General features: G+C 34.8%; 1 protein-coding gene across 1 annotated transcript in view; it reads left to right on the top strand.

Moving 5' to 3' along the window:
- DNAI4 (dynein axonemal intermediate chain 4) overlaps nucleotides 1–27,816 on the top strand; it is an 89,188-nt gene that overhangs the window by 52,427 nt on the left and 8,945 nt on the right. Inside the window, 9 exon segments of the mRNA XM_030324780.1 lie at nucleotides 4,994–5,188; nucleotides 8,876–9,084; nucleotides 12,071–12,157; nucleotides 13,416–13,567; nucleotides 15,432–15,589; nucleotides 15,881–16,002; nucleotides 21,359–21,457; nucleotides 22,098–22,324; nucleotides 25,491–25,647. Of these exon segments, the coding sequence (XP_030180640.1) occupies nucleotides 4,994–5,188; nucleotides 8,876–9,084; nucleotides 12,071–12,157; nucleotides 13,416–13,567; nucleotides 15,432–15,589; nucleotides 15,881–16,002; nucleotides 21,359–21,457; nucleotides 22,098–22,324; nucleotides 25,491–25,647 (1,406 nt within the window).

The following is a 27,816-nucleotide window of genomic DNA, read 5'->3' as shown; positions in this document are numbered from 1 at the left end:
TATCAGCACAGAGCCCGATGTGGGGCTCAAACGCATGAACCATAAGATCATGACCTGAGCCAAAGTTGGACACTTCACCGACTGAGCCACCCAGGTGCCCCGGTACTATTTATTTTTAAAACTTTTTAGCTGTTCTAATAGATGTGTAGTGGTATCTCATTATTGTTTCTTTTAATGTTTATTTATTTATTTTGAGAGGGAGAGAGAGAGAGAAAGAGCATACCAGTAGAGGAGAGGCAGAGAGAGAGGGAGAGAGAGAATCCCAAGCAGGCACTGTACTAATAGTGCAGAGCCTAACATGGGGCTCAGTCTCACTAATGGTGGGATCATAACATGAGCGAAAATCAAGAGTCAGAGACTTAACTGACTGAGCCACCTAGGCGCCCCATCTCATTATTGCTTTAATTTGCAATTCCCTAATGACATGTGATGTTGAACAGTTTTTCATATATTTATTGGTAGATTTATATCTTCTTTGGTGAAGGGTCTAATTGAATTTTATGTTATTTTTTAAATGGGACTGTTTCTTATTGTTGTACTTTATGAATTATGATAAATTAAGTCCTTTATCAGGTAAGTATTTTGCAAAATTTTCTCCCATTTTGAGGCTTGTCTCTTCATTTTCTTGATCCTTCATATTTAATCCTTTAATTTAATAAAGTTCAATTTAACATTTTTTTTTTTCTGTTTCAAATTGTGCTTTTGGTATTGTATCCAAAGATTTATCACCAAACCCAAGGTCACCTGGGTTTTCTATGTTGTCTCAGAAAAATGTATAGTTTTGTATTTTATTTTGTTTTATTTATTTTTTTTAACGTTTATTTATTTTTGAGACAGAGAGAGACAGAGCATGAATGGGGGAGGGGCAGAGAGAGAGGGAGACACAGAATCCGAAACAGGCTCCAGGCTCTGAGCGGTCAGCACAGAGCCCAACACAGGGCTCCAACTCACGGACCACGAGATCATGACCTGAGCTGAAGTCGGACGCCCAACCGACTGAGCCACCCAGGTGCCCCTAGTTTTGTATTTTATATTGAGGTTCATTTCAGTTAATTTTTGTGAAAGGCATAAATTCTGTGTTTACATTTTTTAAACATATGGATGACCAATTGTTCATTTGTTGAAGACTCCCTTGAATTTTCTTGCTCCTTTGTCAAATATCTGTTGAATGTATTTGTGTGGGTCTGTTTCTGAGCTCTATTTTGTTACACTGATCAATTTATCTATTCTTTCACCAATATCCCATTGTCTTGATTAACTGTAGTTCTATAGTAATTCTTAAAATTGGGTAGTGTCAGTCTTATTCTTCTTCAGCATCGTGTTAGCTATTCTTGTTCTTTTGCCTCTCCATAAAAACTTGAGAATCAGTTTGTCAATGTCAATAAAATAACTTGGTGGGATTTTTTGACTGGGATTGCACTGAAGCTATAGATCAAATTATAAAACATTGATATTTTAACAATATGGAGACTTCCTATCCTTGAAAATTTGTTTGGATCTTCTTTGATTTCTTTCATCAGAGTTTTGTAATTTCCTCATGTAGATCTTGTATATATTTTGTTAGATTTATAACTTAAGCATTTAACTTTTTAGTGCCAATATAAATAGTATTATGGTTTTTGTTTCAATTTTCTTTTTTGTAAGTTTATTGATTGAGAGAGAGAGAGAGAGAGAGAGAGAGCGAGCATGTAAGAGGGGCAGAGAGAGAGGGGGAGAGAGAGAATCCCAGGCAGACTCCACACTGTCAGCACAGAGGCTGATGTGGGGCTTGAATTCATGAACTGTGAGATCATGACCTGAGCTGAAACCAAGAGTCAGACACTTAACTGGCTGAGCCACCCAAGTGCCCCTATTTCAGTTCTCAGTTGTTCATCACTGGTTTATAGGTAAGCCATTGATTTTTGTATATTAATGGTGTTTACTGCAACCTTGCTCTAATTTTTATTATAATTGGAAAATTTTATATTTTTTCACAATTTATGGGGATTTTCTACACAAACATTCATGTCATCTACGAAGTGTTTTTTTCCTTTCAAATTTGTATAATTTTTATTTCTCTTCCCTGACTTATTGTAGGACTAGGACTTCTAGTATGATGTTGGATAAAGGTGATGATAAGGAATATCCTAGCCTTGTTTCTTACCTTAGTGGGGAAATTTTTGGGTTTTCACCATTAAATATGATGTTCGTTGTAGGTTTTTCATAGGTTTTTTAAAAATCAAGTTGAGGAAATTCACATCTGTTCTTATTCTCCTGGGTTTTTTTTTTTTAATCATAAATGACTGTTGAATTTGTCAGAAGATTTTTCTGAATCAAATGTGATTTTTCTTCTTTAGCTTGTGGATCTGGTGAATTATATTGATTGGTTTTTAAGTGTTGCACTAGCTTTGCATACCTGCCCCACTTTGTCATATAAGTCTTCTTGTACACTATTAGATTTGATTTGCTAATATTTTGTTGGAGGATCTTTGTGTTGCTTTCATAAACAATATTTTTCTGTAATTCTCCTTTTCTTGTAATGTTTTCATCTGGTATTCATATTAGAGTAATGTCAGTCTAACAAAATGAATTGGGAAGTGTTCTCTCTACTTATTTTCTGATTGTATAAACATCCTTAAATGCTTGATATAATTCACCAGTAAAACCATCTGGGCCTGATGCTTTCTGTTTAGAAAAGTTATTAATTGTCTATTCAATTTCTTTACAGATAGAGGCCTATTCAGATTACCTATTTCCTCTTTGTGTGAGTTTTGGCAGTTTATGTCTTTCAAGGAATTGCTCCGTTTCATCTAAGTTATCAAATCTGTGGACATAAGAGTTATTCACAGTATTTATTATTCTTTTGGGCTATGGGATCAGTAGTGATGACACCTTTGGTGTTGCTCATACTGACCATTTAGATGTTTTAGCCTGGCTGATGATTATGAATTTTATTGATATTTTCAAAGAAACAACTTTTAATTTCACTGATTGTTTCTGATGATTTCCTGTTTTCAATTTTATTGATTTATGCTTTAATATATATATTAATATATATTTATTACATATTTAATATATATCATATATTATATATTTTATATATATATATTTGTTTCCTGCTTACTTTAGGCTTATGTTGCTCTCCTTACTCTAATGCCCTGAGATGGAAGCTTAGATTACTAATTTTTAGATTTTCTTCTTTTTAGTATATGCATTCAATGCTATAAATTTCCCTCAAGCATTCTTTTTGCTGCATTTCACAAGTTTTGATAAGTTTTAGTTTTATTTTAATTTAGTTCAAATATTTAAAAAATTTAAAATTTTATTTGGAACTTCTTCTTTGACCTATTTTTTATTTATATATGTTTTTTAAATTTCCAAATATTTTGGGATTATCCAGCTATCCTTCTGTTATTAAATTCTAGTTTAATTCCACTGTTGTCTGAGAGCACATTTTTTATTATTTCTATTCTTTTAAATTTGTTTAGGTGTGCTTTGCGCCCCAGAATGTGTTCTATCTTCGTGAGCATTCCAAGTGAACTTGAGAATAGTGTGTATTCTGTTTAAAAAGTGTTAAAAGTTTCCAATTATAATAGTGGATGTGTCTAATTCTCCTTGCAATTTTATTAGTTTTTGCCTTACAGATTTGTAGTCTTGATTTTTTTGCTGCATAAATGATTAGGCTTGCTGTGTCTTCTTGGAGAATTGATTTCTTTATTATTGTGCAATGCTTCACTTTATTGCTGATAATTTTCCTTGTTCTACAGTCTAATTTGTCTGAAATTAAATATAGCTACTCTGTCTTCTTTTGATAGTATTAACATATCTTTTTAATTCTATCTTTTTAATCTATCTGTGTCTTTACATTTAAATTGGGCTTGTAGACAATATTTAAAAAATTTTTTTAATGTTTATTTATTTTAGAGAGAGAGCATGAGCAGGGGAGGGGCTGAAAGAGAAGAATAGAGATTGAGAATCTACACTGATAATGCAAGGCCCAACATGGGGCTCGAACCCATGAACCATGAGGTCATGACCTGAGCCGAAATCAAGAGCTGGATGCTTAACCAACTGGGCCACCCAGGCATCCCAATAGACAATATTTTTTTTTAAATGTGAACTTTATTATTATTTAGGCATGGTAAGGCCAACAGATCAGGACACTGTTGCCATTGAAATGATAGCTTGTTATATTCACAAATCTCAAGAGGAAGGAACATTCTACACTGTGAGCTACACAGAGAAGTACCAGAGTTGGTCAGGAGGCAGAAAGAATGAAGGGGAAATGTGGCCAAGAGTCTTTGTTGTGGTTTCTGTTAGTAGAATGAGAGAACCCAATCTAATCAATATGGCTACTTAAAAGTAGAGACCTTTCTGTGCTGTGGTCATGGAGAGATGTAATGACAGAAGATCAGAGAGATGCTGTGATGTTGTCTTTCAAGATGGAGGAAGGGTTTTGGGTGGCTTGTAGAAGCTGAAAAAGATAAGTCTCTCTAGAGCCTCCAGAAAGAAACATAACCCTCTTAACTTTTTGGTTGTATCCCAGTGAGACCTGGGTCAGACCTCTAACTGACTGAACTCTTAAAATAATAAATTTGTGTGATTTTAACCTACTAAGTTTTGGGTAGTTTGTTGTAGCATCAATAAAAAGTTAACACAATCGTATGGTATTTCTACAAAACAGTAATCCAGTCAGACCTTCATCTGAAGACTAATAATCTTGTTTAAATTTGAAGAACAAGGTATAGAGATATAAATTACCTATGAGGTTATCATTGCTTATCTTCTGATAAACAGTGCATTTTTGAATGGTTAAGAATTCCAAAATGAAATAATATGTATATATTTTTCATGTGCTTGGTAGATAAAAGATATTCAACAAATGTTTATTGAAGTTGTTGAATATTGGAGGAAAACAAACAGTAATGACAAAATGTCATTTTAAAATCCTTTGCATGAATCATCTAATACTACTTAAATTATTTTATCTTTGCATCATGTTTGTATTTTACAGATAGTGAAGCTAGTTCTTTAATGGATATAGAAAATGTAATTTTGACTAAAGTCCATGATGATGAAGTAGACCACTCAGAGACAATATTGAAATCTGACAAGTTTCATCAGGATTTATTTTTTATGGAACGAGTTCTAATGGAAAATATATTTCAACCAAAACTTGCAGCTTATCGTCAGCTTCCTATTTTAAAAGGTATTTTTAAAAATCACATTTAGACAAGCTCAAATAATCAAAAAAATTGAATGACGTTATCATTTTTAAATGTAACCTCCAGACTGGATCATCACTTATCAAAAGACATATTTATATACCTTTTAGCATTAAACATCCAAATAACAGTAGAATTCAAACTACAGAGCGCACAAAAAAGAGGTCACCCCTTAGATTAAAATCTACAAAAGCTTCCATGGCTCTTTTCTCTTTCTTGCCCTTGTACTGAATTGTTTTCTCATATTTAACCCCCTTTCCATTGCCATTGACACTTTCCAGGTTCTGGTGCTTATTACCTATCCCTAATTTTATTACAGGGGCATTCTTCCTGTTCTTATTGCTACAAATCCCATCTCATATGTTCACAGAATATTTTGAAAGATTTTAGAGATGAATTCAACCCTTCAATTTTTGAATGAAGAAGATGAAGAGTACAGAAACTTTCTAAGTTTAGAGTCTATGACAAAGCTAGGCATTCAACCAAGGCCTGATCTCATTCCAATTCTCTTTCCACTTTACTATCCTGGTGTGCTGATGTATCCCATACACAAGTTTGAACATGGCATTTAACTCTTAAAAAACCTTCAGTATCTTCCCATTTTGTAGAATAAATTACAAACCCTAAGATTTCCCTTGTGCTATTTTTCAGTTAAACCTTACACCCCATAAACAGGTATTAACCTGACTTTTCTCACCAGAGATTGACTGTTTTGGTATATCATATAAGTGGGTTCATATGGTAAGTACGGTTGACCCTTGAACAAGGCAGGGCTTAGGGGTGATGACCCTGGCACAGTCGAAACTCCAAGTATAACTTTTGATTCCCCCCAAATTAACTACAAATAAACTACTATTGACCAGAAGCCTTACTTATAGCATAAAGTCAATTAACACACATTTTTATATTATATGTATTATGTACTATATTCTTACAATAAAATAAGCTAGAGAAAAGAAAATGTTATTAAAAGAATTCATAAGGAAAAGAAAATGCATTTACAGTTTTGTACATATGTTGGCCTGGGGCAGAGGCAGGGGCTTCAGTCCTGGCCCCAGAATGACAAAATGTGGTTTTCACTAAATAAAGTTGAAATGTTAGAACTGCTTTGGTACACTATAGAGAAAGGTATCCAAAGGCTTTGGGACATTGGAATGTTAGGGTGGATTTATCATGATGACCTGCTTATTCACTATAGAAGTATCCGGATAATACACCTTTTAGCACAATTGTGAAAAATAAATTGGCTGGGTGCCCCAATATCCTTGAAGAATTCTTTGCTCACTTTTCTCTGTAGGTCAGAAATTGTAGTGGGAACTACTGCTAGTCAACTGAGATCCTTAAACAATTAGATTCTGAGTGGCAGGGGATAAGTGGCAGCAGTTAATCACCAATGAAAAGGTGGGCATGGTTACTGTAGGGCAAAGAGCAGTAATCAGAACAGTCTGACTCACAGAGATCCGTGGCATTGGCTAGCTGATCATCATGTCCTTAGAAGAGAAATAGGTAGGTGCTGTATTGGTTTGCTAGCACTGCCATAACAAAATACCACAAACTGGGTGGCTTGAACAACAGAAATTTACTTCCCCATAGTTCTGGAGACTGGAAGTCTGAGCTGAAGGTGTCAGTACAGTTGGGGTTTCCTCTTTTTTAGGCTTGCAGATGACTACCTTCTTGCGGTCTCGTCACTAGGTTTTTTTTATCTGTGCTTGTGCCTTCCCTGTGTCTCTCGGTGTATCTAAATGTCCTCTTATTATAAGGATAGCAGTCATATTTGATTAGGACCCAGAATAGTGGCCTTGTTTTAACTTAATCACCTCTTTAAAGCCTTTGTCTACAAACCCATTACATTCTAAGGTACTTGGGATTAGGCCTTCCAATATATGAATTTTGGGGAGATAAATCAGCCCATAAAATGTAGTCTCCTCCTAAATTCTTACTTAATCTGTATAAACAGAAGAGTCTTTTCTTTACAAAAGAAAAGTCATAGCCCTTTAAGCAATTTCTAGGCTTGAGTCAATTTGCAGACCCAGAACTCCTTGGATAAAGGGGAGGCTGTGTCTCTTTGAGAAAATATTTCACTACACTACCAAAAATGTATACTGTTAAAATTTCTCTCAGCCTCCCTCAGAGGGGACCTACAGCCTTTTCCAAGAGTGACTGTGTAGTGGGGAACAAGAAATAATCATAAATTTCAGGGATTACTGGACACTAGCTCTGGACAGATACTAACTTCATGAGTCCCAAAACATCACTATGGTTTGTTAGCCGGGAAGGACTTATAGGAGTCAGGTGACCAATGGAATTTTAGCTCAGGTCCATCTCACAGTGGGTCCAGTGGGTAACTTAACTCATCTGTAGTTATTTCCGCTGTTCCAGAATGTATACTTTGGAATAGAAATATTTAGCAACTGGCAGAAGCCCTACACTTGATCCTTGACCTATGTAATGGAGGCTATTCTGGTAGGAAATGGATAAGTAGAAGCCACTAGAGCTTCCGCTACCTATGAAAATAGTAAACCAAAGCAGTACTATGTTTCTGGAGGGATTGTAGAGATTAATGCTACCATCGAGGGCTTGAAAGATGCAGAAGTATTCACTCCCATCACCTCCCCCATTCAGCTCATCTGTTTGGCTTGCATAGAAAACGCAGGATCTTGGGGAATAATGGTTGATTATTGTAAACTTAACCAGGTGGAGACTCCAATTGCAGTTGCTGTTCCAGATGTTTCCTTGGCAGTGCAAATTAACACACCACCTGGTACCTGGTATGTGACTATTGACACAGAAAATGCTTTCTTTTTTCTTCAGTACCTGTTGATAAAACCCACTGGAAGCCATTTGCTTTCAGCTGGCCAGGCCAGCAATACACCCTCACTGTCCTATAGGGGTATATCAGCTCTTTAGTTTTATGTCCTAATTTAGTCTTCAGGGAATTTTTCCTTCAACAAGATATCACACTGGTCCATTACATTGATGACATTATGCTGATTAGACCTGGTGAATAAGAAGTAGACTTATTAGTAAGACATTTGCATCCCAGAGGGTGAGAAATAAATCTGCTAAAAAAATTTTTTTAATTGTTTAAAGTTTATTTATTTTTGAGAGAGAGAGAGCAGGAGCGGGAGAGGGGCAAAGAGGGAGTGAGATACAGAATCTGAAGCAGGCTCCAGACTGAGCTGTCAACACAGAGCCTGATGCGGGGCTCAAACTCACGGACTGCGAGATCATGGCCTGAGCCGAAGTCGGACGCTTGACCGACTGAGCCTCCCAGGCACCTCTGATAAAATTTCAGGGGCTTTCCACCTCAGTGAAATTTCCAAAGGTTAAGGATAAGTTGTTTCTTCTGGCCACTCTTATAACCAAAAAAGGTACCATGCCTAGTAGACCTCTTTGTTCTTTGGCGACAACATATTCCTCATTTGGATGTGCTACTTTGGCTTATTCACTAAGTGATCTGAAAAAAATGCTAGCTTTGAGTAAGCCCAGGAGAGCAGAAGATTCTACAAGAGGCCCAGGTAGTCATTCAGAATGCCCTGTCACTTGGGCCATATCATCCAGCAGATCCAGTGGTGCTTTAAGTGTCTCAGAGGGAGAGATGCTGTTTGGGCCCTTTGGAAGGCTCTTGTAGGAATGGAGGACGATAATCTCTTCATTTGATTTAATTTTAGAACCAGAACCTGAAAAACCTGAAGACTTTCAAGAAGGTGAAAAACTTGAAAAGGCAGAGGAAGAGGGTCAGAAGGAAGAGGAAGAAGAAATAGAAATAAGTACAGGACAATCAACAATACCAGCCAATTTAGAACGACTTTGGTCCTTTTCCTGTGACTTAACCAAAGGCCTTAATGTGAGCAGCCTTACCTGGAATAGAACAAATCCTGTAAGTTATTGAACATTTTAACAATTCTGTCTTTAGTATATAAGGGTGACTGTCAAGTACTAGTTGTTTGTTTTCTCAGACATTAGGCAAGGGATTTTATTTGACAAAAAGTGGAGTTTTTAACATACCTCTACAACAAGTTCATGTTTCAAAAAGTAGAAAATGATAATAGTTACAAAATAATTTTTTCTCCTTTAGTATGAAATGTCATCATTTTAATTTTAGGAGATGTACTTGGGACACAGTATTCTCTGAATCCATATCAGATATTGAAAAGTGAACCAGAAGATAACATCTAATTAATTTATTTTCAGATATATCAAGCTCATGTACCCAAATTAATATTCTTCTTAAAGTAATCATATTCAGAAATATATACTTAATCTAGTGACCCTGAAAATATACAAGATAATTTTGAGATTTCTTAAAATATTATTACTACCAGTAATAGCAAATACTTTTTTAATTATTTTTTAATTTTTTATTATTATTTTTTTATGAGGTTTATTGTCAAATTGGTTTCCATACAACACCCAGTGCTCATCCCAAAAGGTGCCCTCCTCAATACCCATCACCCACCCTCCCCTCCCTCCCACCCCCCATCAACCCTCAGTTTGTTCTCAGTTTTTAAGAGTCTCTTATGCTTTGGCTCTCTTCCACTCAAACCTCTTTTTTTTTTTTTTTCCTTCCCCTCCCCCATGGGTTTCTGTTAAGTTTCTCAGGATCCACATAAGAGTGAAACCATATGGTATCTGTCTTTCTCTGTATGGATTATTTCACTTAGCATAACACTCTCCAGTTCCATCCATGTTGCTCCAAAGGGCCATATTTCATTCTTTCTCATTGCCACGTAGTACTCCATTGTGTATATAAACCACAATTTTTTTATCCATTCATCAGTGGATGGACATTTAGGCTCTTTCCATAATTTGGCTATTGTTGAGAGTGCTTAACAGCAAATACTTAAATAGTACTTACTATGTACCAGGCGATACTGTAAGCATTTTACTTGTATTAACACGGTAACTCTGAGTTAGGTACTATTTTCCCCATTATGTTGATAAGAAAACTGAAGTACAAAAAGGATAAATAACTTGCCCAAAGTTACACATCTCTTAAATTCCCAGAGTAACACAACTCTAGTAAGTGAAACAGCTAGAATTCAAACTCTAACATCTGAATCCAGAGTTCTTGCTCTTAATTACTGCACTGCCAAAAATCATCTTGAGCCAAATTATATGAATCATCAAGTTGGAGAATGGTATGTTTGCTTTAAAAGAGAGATGATTATAGAGTAACGAGACTTATTTTCTCCTTGAGTTTATAAACTGCTTCTGAAGACATGATTCTCAATTAGGGATTCTAAAACCCTTTTGTGTAATAACAATACCTTTGGAATAAATATTTAGTGTATTTTTAAAGTGGTCAAAACGAATTTGTATATTAAGATTGTATTGTATAATGTAAGTTTAAGAATTAGCCTTTTTATTTTACTGCCACACCTTATAAGGTGCTATGTGCAAATATGCTAGTGGTTACAGTTTTTAAAAAAACAAAGTCTATCATCATTCTTATAGAAACCTAAGTAATGTGTTATTTAAATTATGTATGTTATTTTTAATAAAATAAAATACTTTTAGTACGGATTGGTTTTTATAAACTATATTTGGAAACCCCATGTAAGGTAAGTGATACTCAATAAATCAATAATAAATGTGTAATAAAGACAGGTGAATCATTTTTAGAAACTGAATATACCAGCATTTTAAAAGTTAATATATTGTTATTGAGATTAAACTTAAATAATTGTTAACAAAGCTAAAAAAATATGACAAATGGCATCTATTCTATTTATTGATTCATTCTACAAATACTTATTGAACATTGACTATGCCAGGAACTCTAATAAGGCACTAGAGAAACAGTAGTAATGTAGTCACACATAGACCCTGCCTATATAATAGTTCTCTCTGTGTTTTAATAAGGAAAATAAATAGTATTGTGGGAATACGTAAGAGAGGCTCATGAATGCTTTTTAGTGGAAAGTGGTGCCTATGCTGAGCCTTGAAGTGATGAATAGAAGTTTGTTCATGTCAGTGTAAAAGGAATAGTGGTGAAGAGTGGTTTAAGGCAGAGGAAATTATAAAGAGGTGATGTTGGCTTGAAAGTAGAGTTATGGCAAAAATATATAATATATTTTTGATAAAGGTATTCTGATTACAAAGAAGAGGTTGGGTTTGGTCAATAAATTAAACTTTTGTCTTTATGCACTTGTATAAGCATATCTTGAAATGCTTTATTAAACAGTTTGGGGTGCCATGACAAGATACCGTCGACTGGCTGGATTAGAAATCAGAAATTTATTTGCTGGAGGCCAGGAAGTTTAGGATCATTGTGCTGGCTGATTTCATTACTGGTGAAGGCTCTCTTCCTATCTTGCAGATGGCCACCTTCTTGCTGCATTCTCACATGGTGGAGAGAGAGAGCTCTGGTGTCTCTTCCTCTTTTTATGAGGCCACCAATCCTATTGGATTAACATTATGACCCTCATGATCTCATTTAATCTTCATTACCTCCTAAAAGCCCTTTCTTCAAATATAATCACATTGGGGATTAGGACTTCAACACATGAATTTTAGGGGAGGAGACACAATTCAGTTCATGGCACTTTGTCTTTATATTTGAAATAATTAGGTCATTCTCAGAAACCCATAATGTAGTAATATAATCTTGGAAGATTAACTCAATATATAAAAGAACTTTTCAGCAATTGGTTCTTTTTAGTTATTCATCAGTCTGAAAATATGATTATTATTTTGCTTAGGAATATGGAGGTGTAAAGTAAAAATAAATAGTATACTGGTATTTTTTCTCAATAGAAGTGTCTTTCTATTTTTAACACAGTTCATTAAAATGTATCTTTATATATTTTCCAATGTTTTTATGCTACCCTCTCTTATTTTAAACATATTTTTCTGATTTTCAGGACCTTTTGGCTGTTGGCTATGGGCACTTTGGATTTAGAGAGCAAAAAAGAGGATTGGCTTGCTGCTGGTCAATAAAGAATCCTATGGTAACCCCAGTAGGAATAAAGACATTTTTAGTTAATTAAATATTGACATAATTCTCATAAAGTAGATAGTTGTGTGTGATAATTAAAGTAAAAAAATTATCGAGGAAGACTTTATTTTCTTTGGTTTAAATCTGTAAGTATTAAAATTTATTCTTGTTGATATTAGGTGAAGTAAATTCATTTAATAAATATTTATTGAGCATTTACTATGTGCTACTAGATCTTATGATCCAGAGTTGAACCATTATTTTTTATCAGAAAGAAGAGCAAATTTGTGAGTGAAAATCCTTTGAAAATTATATGTTTCAGCTAATACTGAATTGTTTCTTAATGTATAAATATCTCATCACCTCGTAAGATAGATTTCTGCTGGCTTGAATACATACAAAATGGATGAATATGAATGACCATGTTATTAGCAAGAATTTTTCAAGGAGAATAATAAGAATCAGTCATGGTATTTTTTTGTTAAACAGTTTTAGTCAGTCTGTTATTTTGCAGCTTTACATTTACTTTTAATTCATAACTGAATTGTGAAGTGGAAAACTTAGAAAAGGATCAGGAAAGCAAAATAAAAAATGATTGGAGTTTTATAAATAATCCCAGTCTATTAGGAAGCTGGGTTTATGTAGAATTAAAAAAAAAAGGAAGGAAGAAGCAATTTTAAACATGTGGAAGTATTGATATAGGATCCATCATTGGTAAGTTGTCTTCTTTTCCATACAGACTGTTAGAAGCAAGAAAGGATTTAGATTAGACTTTAAGCAAAGCAAAACAATAAAACTCTTCACAGAGTTGTCAAAAAGACTACTGTACAGAGTTTTTTTGTGGCTTCTTCTTTCCACCGTTCAGAAGTGTCTAGATAATGCAAGCCTATGAAACAGATACTGGAAGATAGGAACATTGCTAGATAATTTGATTGGAGCCCATTATTTGTTTCTTAAAGAAAGTAAATCTATGATGATCATGCAAATCCTACTGAAAGAACACCAAAATATGATAATTATTGGAGAAGGCCATGCTGTATTTCTTAAAATTATTGAGTCCTGAGGATTCATCAAAGGAAAGGGAATGACTAATTGACATTTTGTTTTCATCTATACTAGAAGTTAGGAAGAGAAGAGTAACTTAATGTAGACTAGCCCTTCTTACATTTCCACTGCCCCCAGACTTGTCTTAAGTCACCATTATTATACCCTATCTTCCTGTGGCCTGCAAAACCCAGTTTAAAATGTAATACAATTATTTTTTTATTCAGTGGCCAGAACGTATTTATCAGAGTCCATATGGAGTTACTGCTGTGGATTTCTCCATTGGAGCACCTAATCTTTTAGCAGTTGGCTATCACAATGGTACCATTGCAATTTATAATGTACAGAGCAACAGTAATGTTCCTGTTCTGGATAGTAGGTGAGAATCCAAGAATCAGATAAACATATAATATGGGCTTTTTTTAGGGAGAAGTAAAAATTTAATCTAATGTTATCTAATTTTGAGTGAATGTTTATGTTTTGAGAGTGATACCATTATTTTTCACTTAATAATTCCTCTCTAGCTGAAATTCTCTGTCCTAAAATCTGTATGTTCTCTGCCCACCTCACCAACCTTCCTTGACAGTTTGTTTATTCTTAAAAAAATTTTTTTTAATGTTTGTTTATTTTTGAGACAATGCGAGAGACAGAGTGCAAGCAGCGGAGGGGCAGACAGAGGGAGACACAGAATCCAAAGCAGGTTCCAGGCTCCGAGCTGTCAGCCCAGAGCCTGATGCGGGGCTTGTACTCATGAACCGTGAGATCATAACCTGAGCCGAAGTCGGACGCTTAACCGACTGAGCCACTCAGGTGCCCCTACAGTTTGTTTATTCTTTTAAAAGAAAATCAAAAATTTCCCCAGCTTCATTGAGGTACAATTGACAAATAAAAATTGTATATATTTAGGTTCTACAATGTGATTTTTAAAAGGGGTACAATGTAATTATTTAATATGTATACACTGTGAAATGATTACCACAATAAAATTGATTAATATGTGGTGAGAACATTTTGGATCTATTCTCTTAGCAAATTTTGAGTATATAGTACAGTATTGTTAACTATGAACATCATGCTATATATTAGATCTTTAGAACTTGTTCATCTTCTAAGTTTGTACCCTTTATTGCTTTGGCACCACCTCCTCCAAGAATCCTTCCCATTCCTTTCTTTTGTGCGTTTGTCTAGTTATCATAGCACTCATCATGCTGTATATGTATTATTTATATATATATCTTTCTGAAGAGGCTGTAAGCAACTCGAAGTCAAGGATTAAGTCTTGCCTGTTTATCCTCAGCATGTCACATAATATTGAGAATGTAACAGGATTATAGTATGAATAAGAATAAATCAATCAGTGAATGAGTCGTACTGAGAAAATAAAAAAAGTTAAAAGTGAAAGATATTGAGTATTGTTAGGTTTTTATAATAGAACAGATACCAATGGGGCAAAAATTAAGTAGTATATTTATATTAATGTTTGAATAAACTTAGAGCTGAAAATAGGCATCAAAGCAAGGTCTGTAAGCTTAAATTTGAAATTATCTGCGTAGTTTTATAAGCATGGGCCTTTGTGCTTGTTTTACCAAATAATCGAAGTTATCTATGATTTTAAAAAGATTCACAACCATTGCTTTGGGAGGTTTGCATAAAAAAATCAAGGACTAGGAACAGAGGAACCTATTATCCTGACAGGAAAACAATCACTAATCTGAGAAGTGATTTTAATTCTTCAGAGAAATGTTAAATCAGCCATAGAGAGAATCAAGCCAATGGGCAAGCCTGAAATATAGAAAGGTAATTGTTTACTTAAATAAGACTTAAATAATTTATCTACTTAAGCTATGAAAAAAATCCTTATAAAGATGAAGATACTTATTTTCAAAGTGTCCAAAATAAATTAACACAACTTACCTAGGAAAAAGTAAATGAATAGAGTAAGGGAAAGTATATTTTGAAAAGAAAGAAAATATTTGCTTTTGTATTTCTTTTATGGCATTAATATAATTAAAAGTAGTAAAAGTTTCCTTTTATAAGAAATGAAAAAAAACAAAAATATTAGGTGACAAAATGATTGTTTTCCCTGTTTTTCAAAATACTTTTACTAAAGTGAAAGTGAACAATAGGGGCATCATTCCATAAGTAGGTCACAGTGCTCCAGGGAGCTGTCCTTATGACTTATACTCCTGTGCTTTTAAAAATTATGACAATGATTCTATATTTAGTGCTTTTCCCTGTTTTAGTGAATCACCTCAAAAACATTTGGGACCTGTATGGCAACTACAGTGGATAGAACAAGATCGAGGGACAACAGGGGATGACAAAAGAGAAATACTAGTTTCTATATCAGCAGATGGAAGAATCTCCAAATGGGTTATACGGAAAGGACTGGACTGTCATGGTAAAAAGAATGTATACAAATACACATACATATCAAATTACCTTTCTCTTATTATGTGCTGACTTAAAATCCTAGTGAGCCATGAGTAAGAGGTGACAAATTTTAGTTTGGCTACATAAGAAAAAATATTGTACTTGCTCATTGTTTTTCTCATTGGTATTTGCTAGTTTTAAGTTAATCACATGCAAAAGATGGCAGAACTCATACTATTATTTGTAGGAGGGACATACATTATTATACAATACTTTTTCGTGTATTAAATAAGATATATGTTTTCTTCTTTAAATAAAGATTTGATGCGTTTGAAGCGAACTACTTCTAGCAGCAGCAAAAAAGGAGGGGAAAAAGAAAAGAAAGGTGAAGCTCTGATATCTCGACAGGCCCCTGGAATGTGTTTTGCTTTTCATCCTAAGGTAAATTATTCCAATCCATTATTCACTATTGCAAATGACAACTTCCAATAATTGAAATGTAGTAAGACATAAAGCAAGACAAAGGTTTAGCATGTTAATCAATATAGTGCCTCGTAGGTAAAAATAAAACAAACATAGACATAGCTGCCAAACTAAGGTGGAGAGGCACATTCCAGTTGGCTGTACTGTGTCTTTATCTGCTTTCTAGAGGAAAGGTCTGTATTTCTGAGAAACTGTGGAAGGATTCTCTTTACAACTTCAAGTTTAACTTGAGTGCTTTATCATTTTGATAGAAACCAAATATACCATACAGTCCACTATTTCAATGTGAGTGGTGACTCTCATGATGATGAGGATTAGGAAGAATAGTTAAGTTCATGGTTATCAGGAAGAGAATCAAATCAAAGCAGGGTTAATGAAATTCTACTTTTTCTAATTATTTTTATCTGGAAGTACTTTGGAATCAGAAAACTCAGCAACTATGACAAACAAGGAAGCATATCCTATATATTTTTCCTTACATGTAACATGATCATCTTTTTTGTGACACCATCATCTACCTAATTATGCAAACCAAAATTTGAGCTCCTACTTTGTTCTACCCTATCAACCAAATGCTATTTAAGTATTATTGTCCTTTTAGTCCAAGCCTACTACTGCTAATGTAGTTCAGGCCTTTACTGCATTTCATGTTTTCCACAGCTGTTGTATTCCAACTGCCTTCACTCTCAAATTCTTGTAATCCACATTTCACCTTGATTCTAGAACAGTGCTTCTCAATGTGGGCAGGGAGGGGAATATTTTATCACCAGGGTATATTTCACAATGTCTTGAGATATTTTTGGTTGTTGCAGCTATAGGAGGTGGGACGTGGGAAGGAATGCTATTGGCATCTAGTAGGCAGAGGCCAGGGATACTGCTAAACATCCTACAGTGCACAAGACAACTTTTGCCCTCCTCTGCACAGAAGAAGGGGGAGAAGGGGAAGAGGAAGAAAAGGGGTACTGGGGGAAAAAAAAGGAGAGGGGGAAGGGGCAGGAGAAAGGGAAGAAGAAGGGGAAAGAAAAGAAGGAGAAGGGGAAGGCGAGGGGAAGGGACTGGCCCAAAATATCAATGGTGCTGGGTTGAGAAATCCTAGTTTGTTATCCTAGAAATGTCCTTGGTGTGAGGAATTTGAGATGATCATATAGTGTGTAAATAAAGAGTTTACTTCTTTTCTAATCTGGTTACCTTTTCTTTCCTGTTTGTACTGGCTTGAACTTCCAGCACAATAATGAATGGAGGTGGTGAAAACAAACATCCCTCTCTTGTTTCTGATCTTAGGGAAAAAGTATTCAGTCCTTTTACTATTAAGTATGATGTAAGCTGAGATTTTTTTGTAGATACAATTAATCACATGGAGGAGATCCCATTACTTTACTGTTTGTTGAGAGTTTTATCAGGAATAGATGCTAGGTTTTGTCAAATGCTTTTTCTACATCTATTGAGATGATATATAGTTTTTCTTTTTAAGTTTGTTAATATGGTGAATAACATTGGTTTTTAAATGTTTATTTCTAAAATAAATTCCATCTGATTGTAATTTATACTTTTAATCTACTATTGGATTTGATAGGCTTAAATTTTGTTTAGCAGTTTTCATCTTTGCTTATAAGGGATATCTATCTACAGTTTTCTTTTCTTGTCATGTCTTTGTCTGGTTTTGATATTAGGGTAATCCTATAGAATGAGTTGAAAAATATTCCCTCTTTACTTTTTTGAAAGAATATGTATACAATTAGTATTATTTCTTCATTATGTGTTTGATGGGATTAATAAACTATCTGGGCCTGGAATTTCTTTTAGGAAGGTTTTTAACTTGTAACTAGAAATGCAAATTTTTACTAGATACAGGATTATTATTATTATTATCATCTATTTCTTCTTGAGTGCATTTTGATAATTTGTGTCTTTTAAGGAATTTATTTCATCTAAGTTATTAAACTTAGTGGCATCATAATAATTCCTTAGTATTCTTTAATAGATATTAAAATATGTAGTGATGTCACCTCTGTAATTGCTACTGTTGGTAATTTGTGTTTCTTTTTTTCTTTAGTCTGGCTAGAAGTTTATCAATGCTATTGATCTCAAAGAACCAGCTTTTGATTTCTCTGAATTTCACGATTGTTTTTCTGTTTTCTATAAAACTGATTTCCACTTTGATCTTTATTTTCTTTCTTCTGCTTCGGTTTTATTTGCTCCTCCTTTTCTGGCTTCTTAAGGTGGAATCTGGGATCATTTATTTATGACTTTTCTTCTTTTGATGGAGGCATTTTTGCTATAACTTTTTCTCTAAGTACTGCTTTGGCAGCATCCCACAAATTCTAATATGTTGTATTTTCATTTTCATTCCATTCAGAATACTTTCTAATTTCTCTGATTTCTTTTTTGATTGATGGACTACTTAGTAGCATGTTATTTAGTTTTTAAATATTTGGGGTTTTTCAAGGATCTTTCTGTTTATTGATTTCTAATTTAATTCCATCATGATCAGAGAACAAACTTTTAATAAAAATTAATAAACTGAACCCTTTTAAATTTATTGAAGCCCAGAATGTGACATTTACACATAAATGTTCCCTGTGCACTTGAGAAAAATGTGCATTCTGCTCTTGTTGGGTGGAGTGTTCTATGAATGACAATCAGGTTAGGTTGGTTGAAGGTGTTCTCCAAGTTGACTATATCCTTGCTGATTTTCTGCCTACCTCTTCCATCAATTATTAACAGAGAGGCATTGAAGTGTCTGGGCATAATTATGGATTTGTCTTTTTTTTTTTTAACTGTAATTCTATCAGGTTTTGCTTTATGTAGCTTGAAGCTTTGTCTTAAGGATACAAATGTTTAGGATTGTTATGTTCTCTTGATTATTCAACTCTCTTATCATTTTAAAGTGGTTCATAACTGGTAATATTATTAACACTGAAATAATCTTAGCCCGATATTAATGTAACCACCTCAGCATTCTTTTAACCAGTGTTAACATGGTTTATTTTTTCTTTTTATTAAGTTTTTATTTAAATTCCAGTTAGTCAACATAGTTTCAGGTATAGAATTTAGTGATTCAACACTTACATACAACACCTGGTGCTAATTACAAGTGCCCTCCTTAATAGCCATCACCTATTTAACCCATCCCCCTACCCATCTCTTCTCTGGAAACCATCAGTTTGTTCTCTATAGTTACGAGTCTGTTTCTTGGTTTTTCTCTCTCTTCCCCAGCCATGTTTGTTTGTTGTGTTTATTAAATCATTTTCCATCCTTTTACATTTAACCTACTTGTATCTCTGTATTTAAAATTTTTTTTTTTTAACGTTTATTTATTTTTGAGACAGAGAGAGACAGAGCATGAACAGGGGAGGGGCAGAGAGAGAGGGAGACACAGAATCTGAAACAGGCTCCAGGCTCTGAGCTGTCAGCACAGAGCCCGACGCGGGGCTTGAACTCACGGACCGTGAGATCATGACCTGAGCCGAAGTCGGACGCTTAACCGACCAAGCCACCCAGGCGCCCCTAAAGTACATTTCTTGTTGGTAGCATATAGTTGGGTCTTGCTTTTTTATCCATCTTATAATTTCTGCCTTTTAATTGTGATATTTAGACCATTTACATTTAGTTTTATTTTGATATGGTTTGGTTTGAGTCTGTCATTTTGCTTCACTAGTTTATTGGTGATGGTGGGGTGGTGGTATAACATGTCTGGCCTCCTTGCCTGCAGGCTGGACTCTAAAGGGCTATCTCAACTCCAGAGCTTCTTGGAGGTTGGGCTGAGCCTTCTGTTGCAACTGCATCATAGTCAACTTAAATCTCTGCCCATTATTGTTTCTTTCAAAGAAATTATTCCTGAGAGAACTTCCCAATAAATCTGTTGCATGGAAATCTCAGAGTTTATATACTGACAAGAATAACTCTAGACAGTGACCTTGAAGATCTCTACAGAAAGATAAATGACATATAAATGGTGTTGGGATAATCATTGTTCATATAAAAATGGAATTAGATACCTACCCCTTCATAAACAAAAAACTTTTAGAAGAAAATATAGGAAAACTTTGCTATTACCTCAAAATAGGAAAAATTTCTTAAAGCACAAAAAAATGCTAAGTATATAAAAAAGTTATAATACTAACTACATCAAAATGAGAACTTCTGTTTATCAAAAGACACTAAAAAAGTAAAAGGTAAGCCATACACTTGGAGAAGATATTTGCAACATATGTAATAGACAAAGCATATATAATAGGATATACAAAGAACTTTTATATAAATCAATATGAAAATATTATGGGTAAAATAGTTAAGAGACATGAACAGAAGAGGAAATACAAATGGCCAGTAAACATAAAATGTGCTCAACCTTGTTAATATTCACATAAATGAATTCATATTCATATAAATTCATATACCATTAGGTATAATTTTATACCTAATACAATGGCAAAACTTAAGATTTCTAATGTAACCAACCATTGAAGAGAATATGGATCAAAGGGAACTTCTATATACTGCTGAATGGAAATTGGTTATGCTAGTTTGGGGAAAAATTATACTTTATTGTGTTGTTTAAACTGCTTATATTCCATGATTTTGTAGTTGCATTCTTAAGTAGTGGTACATGCTAGAACAGTGTGTCTCAAATTTTAATGTACATACACATTATTTAGGGATCTTGTTAAAATGCAGATTCTGATTCAGTAGGTCTGCGGTGGGATCTGAGAGTTGACATCTCTAAAATGCTCCAAGATGATACTGACTCCACATACCCAGGACATAGAGCCTGACTTTCAGACCTTTAGACTATGACTTCACAGTAGGAAATACACTTAAAATCTCTATTTAGTACCTACATATGGAGTTACAAATGCTTAAGACTCCATTTAGTTCAATCTTTCATATCCAGCAAAAATCATTTCTTCAGCATTATATACATAAATATTATAAAACGATGATAGAAAGTAAAAGACAACAGACAACTATTATCAAGATAGTTTTTCTAGTTTTGGTTCTTGAATTCATTTTAATAGATCTTGAGAGATCTGATTTTCTTTACTTTTTGAAGTTAATTTATTTTTGAGAGAGAGAGAGAGAGAGTAGGGGAGGGACAGAAAGAGAGGGAGACAGAGGATCTGAAGCGGGCTCTGCACTGACAGCAGAAAGCCCAATGCGGGGCTCGAACTTATGAACTGTGAGATCATGACCCGAACCAAAGTTGCACCCTTAACCAACTGAGCCACCCAGGTGCCCCGAGGGATCTGATTTTCTATTTAGCACCTTTACTAATATATCACAAGCCAATATATTTTAATTTTTTGTGTTGTAGGATACAAATATCTATTTGGCTGGCACCGAAGAAGGTCATATTCACAAATGTTCTTGTTCGTATAATGAACAATACCTAGAAACCTACAGAGGACATAAGGTTAGTTTAATTATAGTAGGTATGGAAAATTTATCTTTTAATATTTCTGAAAAAAATAGTATTTTTATACACACTACTTTTCACATGCCCTAAATTTACAACTTCAGAGTTAATAGTACGAATTGAATTAAGTACTGTCTTGTATGGAAATCATCAATAACGTGTGGGACATTTTGTTTGGCTTCCAGGTGTTCTTGATTTTTTTTCTTGCAAGTTATGGAAGTCACAATTTTTATTTGTTTCTGAAAGACTTTGCTTATGATAACATGCTGATTCCAAAGTAAAATTGTCTCTGGCATATACTTATTTTCTGTATCTTTTGTTCCATTTATGTTTTCTTCATTTTCTCCCTTATTTCTGTTTTTTAAAGTAATCCTTATACTTTTTAAAGTAAATAAGTATAATATGTATTAATATTTAGTTAGTATTGTAACAACTATATTTTTATGTTTCTGTATGGCATTATTTAGGGAAGATTCAATTTATGACCTTACTCTGAGCTAAAATAACACACAACAATGCATGGTACCTAAATCTTCTAGAAATCTTAGCATTTTTATTTTGTTGGTCAAGTTTAAAGTATGAGATGTTAACTATTATTTATTTACCTATGTATTTTAATTTGTTTTTCTAATTCTAGGGTCCAGTGTATAAAATAGCATGGAATCCATTTTGTCATGATGTGTTCTTAAGCTGTTCTGCAGATTGGGGTGTTATTATATGGCAACAGGAGAATCCCAAGCCATTTTTGAGTTTTTATCCAACTACTTATGTTGTTTATGATGTTGCCTGGTCTCCAAAATCAGCCTATATATTTGCAGCCGCGAACGAGAGCAGAGTAGAGATTTGGCACCTTCACATCAGCACGTAAGTGTTAATGTTTTTCTTGGTGATATTTCTCATAGAAGCAGTTCAAACAAAATGATACCTGATAGTTTTGGTATTGGTTAGAGAGAATTGTGGTTACTTTAAAACAAGTAATAATTTACACTGTGAGAGTCCTTTATGAATAAAAGATATAGGCTAGGATGCTATATTCATTTTAATTATGCGGTATATAGTTTTAAAAATATTTAAATGAAAATAGGTTACCTTACTCATATCAAACTTTTACAGGAAGATATACGATATCATAGCTGCCTTGAATTCTTTTTCATTGCCTTGTTTTAGAAGAATGCAGAGAGGCAACTAACTGTGTTTAACTAAAGATTGTTTGCAATAAGACAAAGAAAGGGAACAAAATAATTATTTTTTATAATACTTATTCTCTTACCTTGTTTTAAAATATATTCAAATAACCATTCACTTAATTAAAAATTTTAATTTAAGGTGTGACGCCAAAGTTACTAGAGGGTCATCTAGACCCATGTTTTCTTTTTAAAATGGAAATTCATACAATGCAGGAATAAAGTGTTTAATGATTCTATTTCCTCAGTTGGAAAATACTGTAGATTTTTATGTTAGTTATTAGCAGAAGCATCAGGGCAATATATTTTTGCTTAAAATAAGTGATATAAAATTCAGTTGGTTTATTCTTTTTTAAAAAAAAAGCTTATGGGGCGCCTGGGTGGCGCAGCCGGTTAAGCGTCCGACATCAGCCAGGTCACGATCTCACGGTCCGTGAGTTCGAGCCCCGCGTCAGGTTCTGGGCTGATGGCTCGGAGCCTGGAGCCTGTTTCCGATTCTGTGTCTCCCTCTCTCTCTGCCCCTCCCCCGCTCATGCTCTGTCTCTCTCTGTCCCAAAAATAAATAAACGTTGAAAAAAAAAAAATTAAAAAAAAAAAAAAAGCTTATTTATTTTGAGAGAGGGAGTGTGTGTAAGCAGAAGAGGAGTGGAGAAAGGGAGAACGAGAATCCAAGCATGCTCCACGCCATCAGTGCAGAGCCTGATGTGGGGCTTGACCTCACAAACCTTGCAATCATGACCTGTCAGATACTTAACCAACTGAGCCACCCAGGTTCCCCTCAACGGGTTTATTCTTAATGACAATTTTTTTATCCTAGAACTTAATCATATAGTAACTCTAAAATTTTGTCATGGCTTATACTATAAAATAGTTTGAATCCGAAACCAAAGATTATATCACAAAGCAATTTATTTTTGAGTATGAGATGACTAATGTATAAAATGACTACTTAACTCATCCCACCCCTGATTTTAATTTTTTGGTAAAACGATCACTCATCCCACCTCTGATTTTAATTTTTTTTTTTTTTTTGGTAAAACTGTAGATCTCAGGACATTTCTTTTTTGTGTGTGTGTTTATTTAGTTTTTGAGAGAGAGAGAGAGAGAGCACGCACGCACACACACATGATTGGGGGAGGGGCAGAGAGAGAGAGAGGGAGACACAGAATCAGAAGCAGGCTCCAGGTTCTGAGCTGTCAGCACAGAGCCCGATGCGGGGCTTGAACTCACAGACGGTGAGATCATAACCTGAGCTGAAGTCGGACACTTAACTGACTGAGCCACCCAGGCACCCCAAGGACATTTCTTAAGAAGTATGCAAGTTGCTGCCTTTGGTTTTTTTGTTTTTTGTTTTAGTTTATTTATTTATTTTTGAGAGAGAGAGACAGAGCACAAGTGGGGAAAGGACAGAGAGAGAGAGACAGAATCTGAAGCAGGCTCTGAGTTGTCAGTGCAGGTCTCAAACCCACGAACAGCAAAACCACGACCTGAGCCAAACTTGGACACTTAACCCACTGAGCCACCCAGGTGCCCCTGGTTCTGTTGTTTTTTAAGGGTATCAGTGGATTGCTTTGGATGATGGGGAATTTAAAAAGTTCTTGTTCAGGGGCGCCTGGGTGGCGCAGTCGGTTAAGCGTCGGACTTCAGCCAAGTCACGATCTCGCGGTCCGTGAGTTTGAGCCCCGCGTCAGGCTCTGGGCTGATGGCTCGGAGCCTGGAGCCTGTTTCCGATTCTGTGTCTCCCTCTCTCTCTGCCCCTCCCCCGTTCATGCTCTGTCTCTCTCTGTCCCAAAAATAAATAAAAAGCGTTGAAAAAAAAAATTAAAAAAAAAAAGTTCTTGTTCAAAATATTCTTTTATATTCCAGAGGTTCATTTGGGTCAAAATATCCTTCTATTAAAAGACATTTATTACTTAAGAAGTTGTATTACTCAGGGTTCTCCAGAGAAACAGTAGCAATAAAAAGAGAGAAAGAGATTTACTTTAAGCAATTGGCTCACATGATTGTGGGGCCTGGCAAGTGCCAAGTCTGAACTATAGGCTGGCGGGCTAGAATTTCCATCAGGAAATTCCATCTTGCAATTCCATCAGTCCATCTTGCAATCTTGAGTCTGAAGGCAGTCTGGAAGCAGAATTTTATTCTACTTTGGGGAACTCAGTCTTTTCTCTTAAGGTCTTCAACACATTGGATAAGGTCTGCCTACATTATGGAGCATAATGTGCTTTATTCAGATTCTACTCATCTCCATGTTTATCACAACTAAACAAAATACCTTCACAGCAAAGTGTAGACTGGTGTTTGACCTTATAAACAACTGAGTATCATAGACTAGCCAAGTAAATACATAAAGTTAACCAGCACAGGAGTTTAAATTTATGAGTTCGCATCTTTTTTTTTTAAGCTTATTTATTTATTTTGGAGAGAGAGAGAGAGCATGAACAGGGGAGAGATGGAGAGAGGAGAGAGAGACAATCTTAAGTAGGCTCCACGCTCAGCATGCAGCCTGACACAGGGCTTGATCCCACAACCATGAGACCATGACCTGAGCCAAAAGCAAGAGTCGGATGCTCAACTGACTGAGCCATTCAGGCGCCCCATGAGTTCACATCTTAATTGTGACTTGCTTGAATTTATTTAGTCGAAATTTGTTCACTAAAGAAGTGAAAGTTTTGACTGAATAAGGAGTAGAGAAACAGTTATTTTGACTTTGGAAATTTACTTAAAAAGTTTATTTTTGTTTTATTTTTGTCACATGAAATCACAAAAAAAATCTCAGACTTTTCTTAATCTGTATATAAGAATATGTTAACAACAAATACATTTACAAATAAAATATTTTATTACAGTTTGGATCCTCTGATTGTGCATGTTGCTAACCCCGGAATCAAGTTCACAACTGTCCTCTTTGCCAAACAAACAGATTGCCTTCTGGTGGGTGACAGTGATGGACATGTTGGTGTGTATGAACTGAGAAATATGCCTGCTGCTTTGGATTCTGGCCGGGTAAGACTCAAAAATCAAAATTATATGTCATTTAATAATTTTAGTTATAATTTTGTGTCATACAAGGAATTTACGTTTCTTAGATATCTTAAGTGTGGTGCAATGGAAAGAACATAAATCCCAGGAGTTGTTACCTACTAGCATGGTATCTACTAGGCTTATTTTCTTTGAGCTTCATGTTTTTTCTCTGTAATATGAACACAATAATGTTGTAGCATAATAATTATAAATGTTATATGGAATAACTTAAAATTGTGCTTAATATACTGTTGGGATTTAATAATTGTTGAATATAGCTGAAGAAGTTTACTGCAAATATTCAAAGACTTTTACAAGAAATTATAATATTTTAGATATTATCCAATGTTCCCAAAATAGGCATTTGTTTTTGTTTCTGTAGTGTTATCCTATTCCCTTACTCTGATATTCAAAACTAAAAGGCAACTGATGGAAAGGGAGAAGATATTTGCATATGACATATTGGTTAAAGGGTTAGTATCCAAAATCTATACAGAACTTATCAAACTCAACACCCACAAAACAAATAATCCACTGAAGAAATGGGCAGAAGACATGAACAGACACTTCTCCAAAGAAGACATCCAGATGGCTAACAGACACATGAAAAGATCCTCAACATCACTCATCATCAGGGAAATATAAATCAAAACCACAATGAGATACCACCTCACACCTGTCAGAATGGCTAAAATTAACAACTCAGGAAAAAACAGATGTTGATGAGGATGTGGAGAAAAGGGAAAACATTTGCACTGCTGGTGGGAATGCAAACTGGTGCACTCTGGAAAACAGTATGTTGGTTCCTCAAAAAATTCAAAATAAAACTACCCTACGACCCAGCAATTGAACTACTAGGTATTTATCCAGAGGATACCAAAATATTGATTTGAAGGGACACATGCACCCCAATGTTTATAGCAGCACTATCAATAATAACCAAATTATGGAAAGAATCCAAATGTGCATCGACTGATGAGTGAATAAAAAAGATATGGTATGCACACACACACACACACACACACACACACACTGGAATATTAGAGATGAAAAAGAACGAAATCTTGCCATTTGCAACAATGTGGATAGAATTAGAGTGTATTATGCTAAGTAAAAGAAGTCAGTCAGAGAAAAGACAAATAATGATTTCACTCATATGTAGAATTTAAGAAACAAAACAGATAAACATAGGGAAAAGGAAGGAAAAATAAAAGAGAGGGAAGCAAACAATAGAGACTTTTAAATACAGAGAACAAACTGAGGGTTGCTAGATGGGGGTGGGCTAAATGGGTTATGGGCATTAAGGAGGGAACTTGTTGGGATGAGCAGTAGGTGTTATATGTAAGTGATGAATCACTAAATTCTACTCCTGAAATCATTATTACACTATATGTTAACTAGCTTGGATTTAAATTTTTAAAAAAGGGAAAAAAATTAAAGAAAAAAGAAAAAAAAATATGAAAACTTTGTTGTAAAACTTTGACAAGCAATCAGTATCATTAGATTATTATTATCACTACCTATTATTTTTAAGGTAGCTTTTCAATTTTTTATTTTTAATGTTTAAATATTATTTTATGGAGTAATCTGGTATATATTACCATGAATATGATAAACAAGTTAAAATATTAAAATATGCATGAATCAATAAGGAAAAAACACTTCGGGCACCTGGGTGGCTCAGTCAGTTAAGCATTTGACTTCAGCTCAGGTCATGACTTGCAGACTGTGAGTTCAAGCCCTGCGTCAGGTTCTGTGCTGACAGCTCCAAACCTGGAGCCTGCTTGGGATTCTGTGTCTCCCTCTCTCTGCCCCTCCCTTGCTCATGCCTCTGTGTCTCTCTGTCTCTCAAAAGTAAATAAATGTTAAAAAAATAAAAATAAAGGGGCACCTGGGTGGCTCAATTGGTTGAGCATCCGACTTCAGCTCAGGTCATGATCTCACAATTCGTGGGTTCAAGCCCTGCATCAGGCTCTGCACTGACAGCTCAGAGCCTGGAGCCTGCTTCAGATTCTGTGTCTCCCCCTCTCTCTCTCTGCCCCTTCCCCACTCATGCCTTCTCTGTTTCTGTCTCTCAAAAATAAATAAACATTAAAAAAATAAATAAAAATCAAAAAAATAAGGCAAAAACACTAAGACTACAATAGAAGA

The sequence above is a fragment of the Lynx canadensis genome, chromosome C1 (assembly GCF_007474595.2).
Source record: "Lynx canadensis isolate LIC74 chromosome C1, mLynCan4.pri.v2, whole genome shotgun sequence".
NCBI lineage: Eukaryota > Metazoa > Chordata > Mammalia > Carnivora > Felidae > Lynx > Lynx canadensis.
The sequence above is the reverse complement of the archived record's forward strand: the minus strand, read 5'-3'. Positions and strand labels throughout refer to the sequence as shown.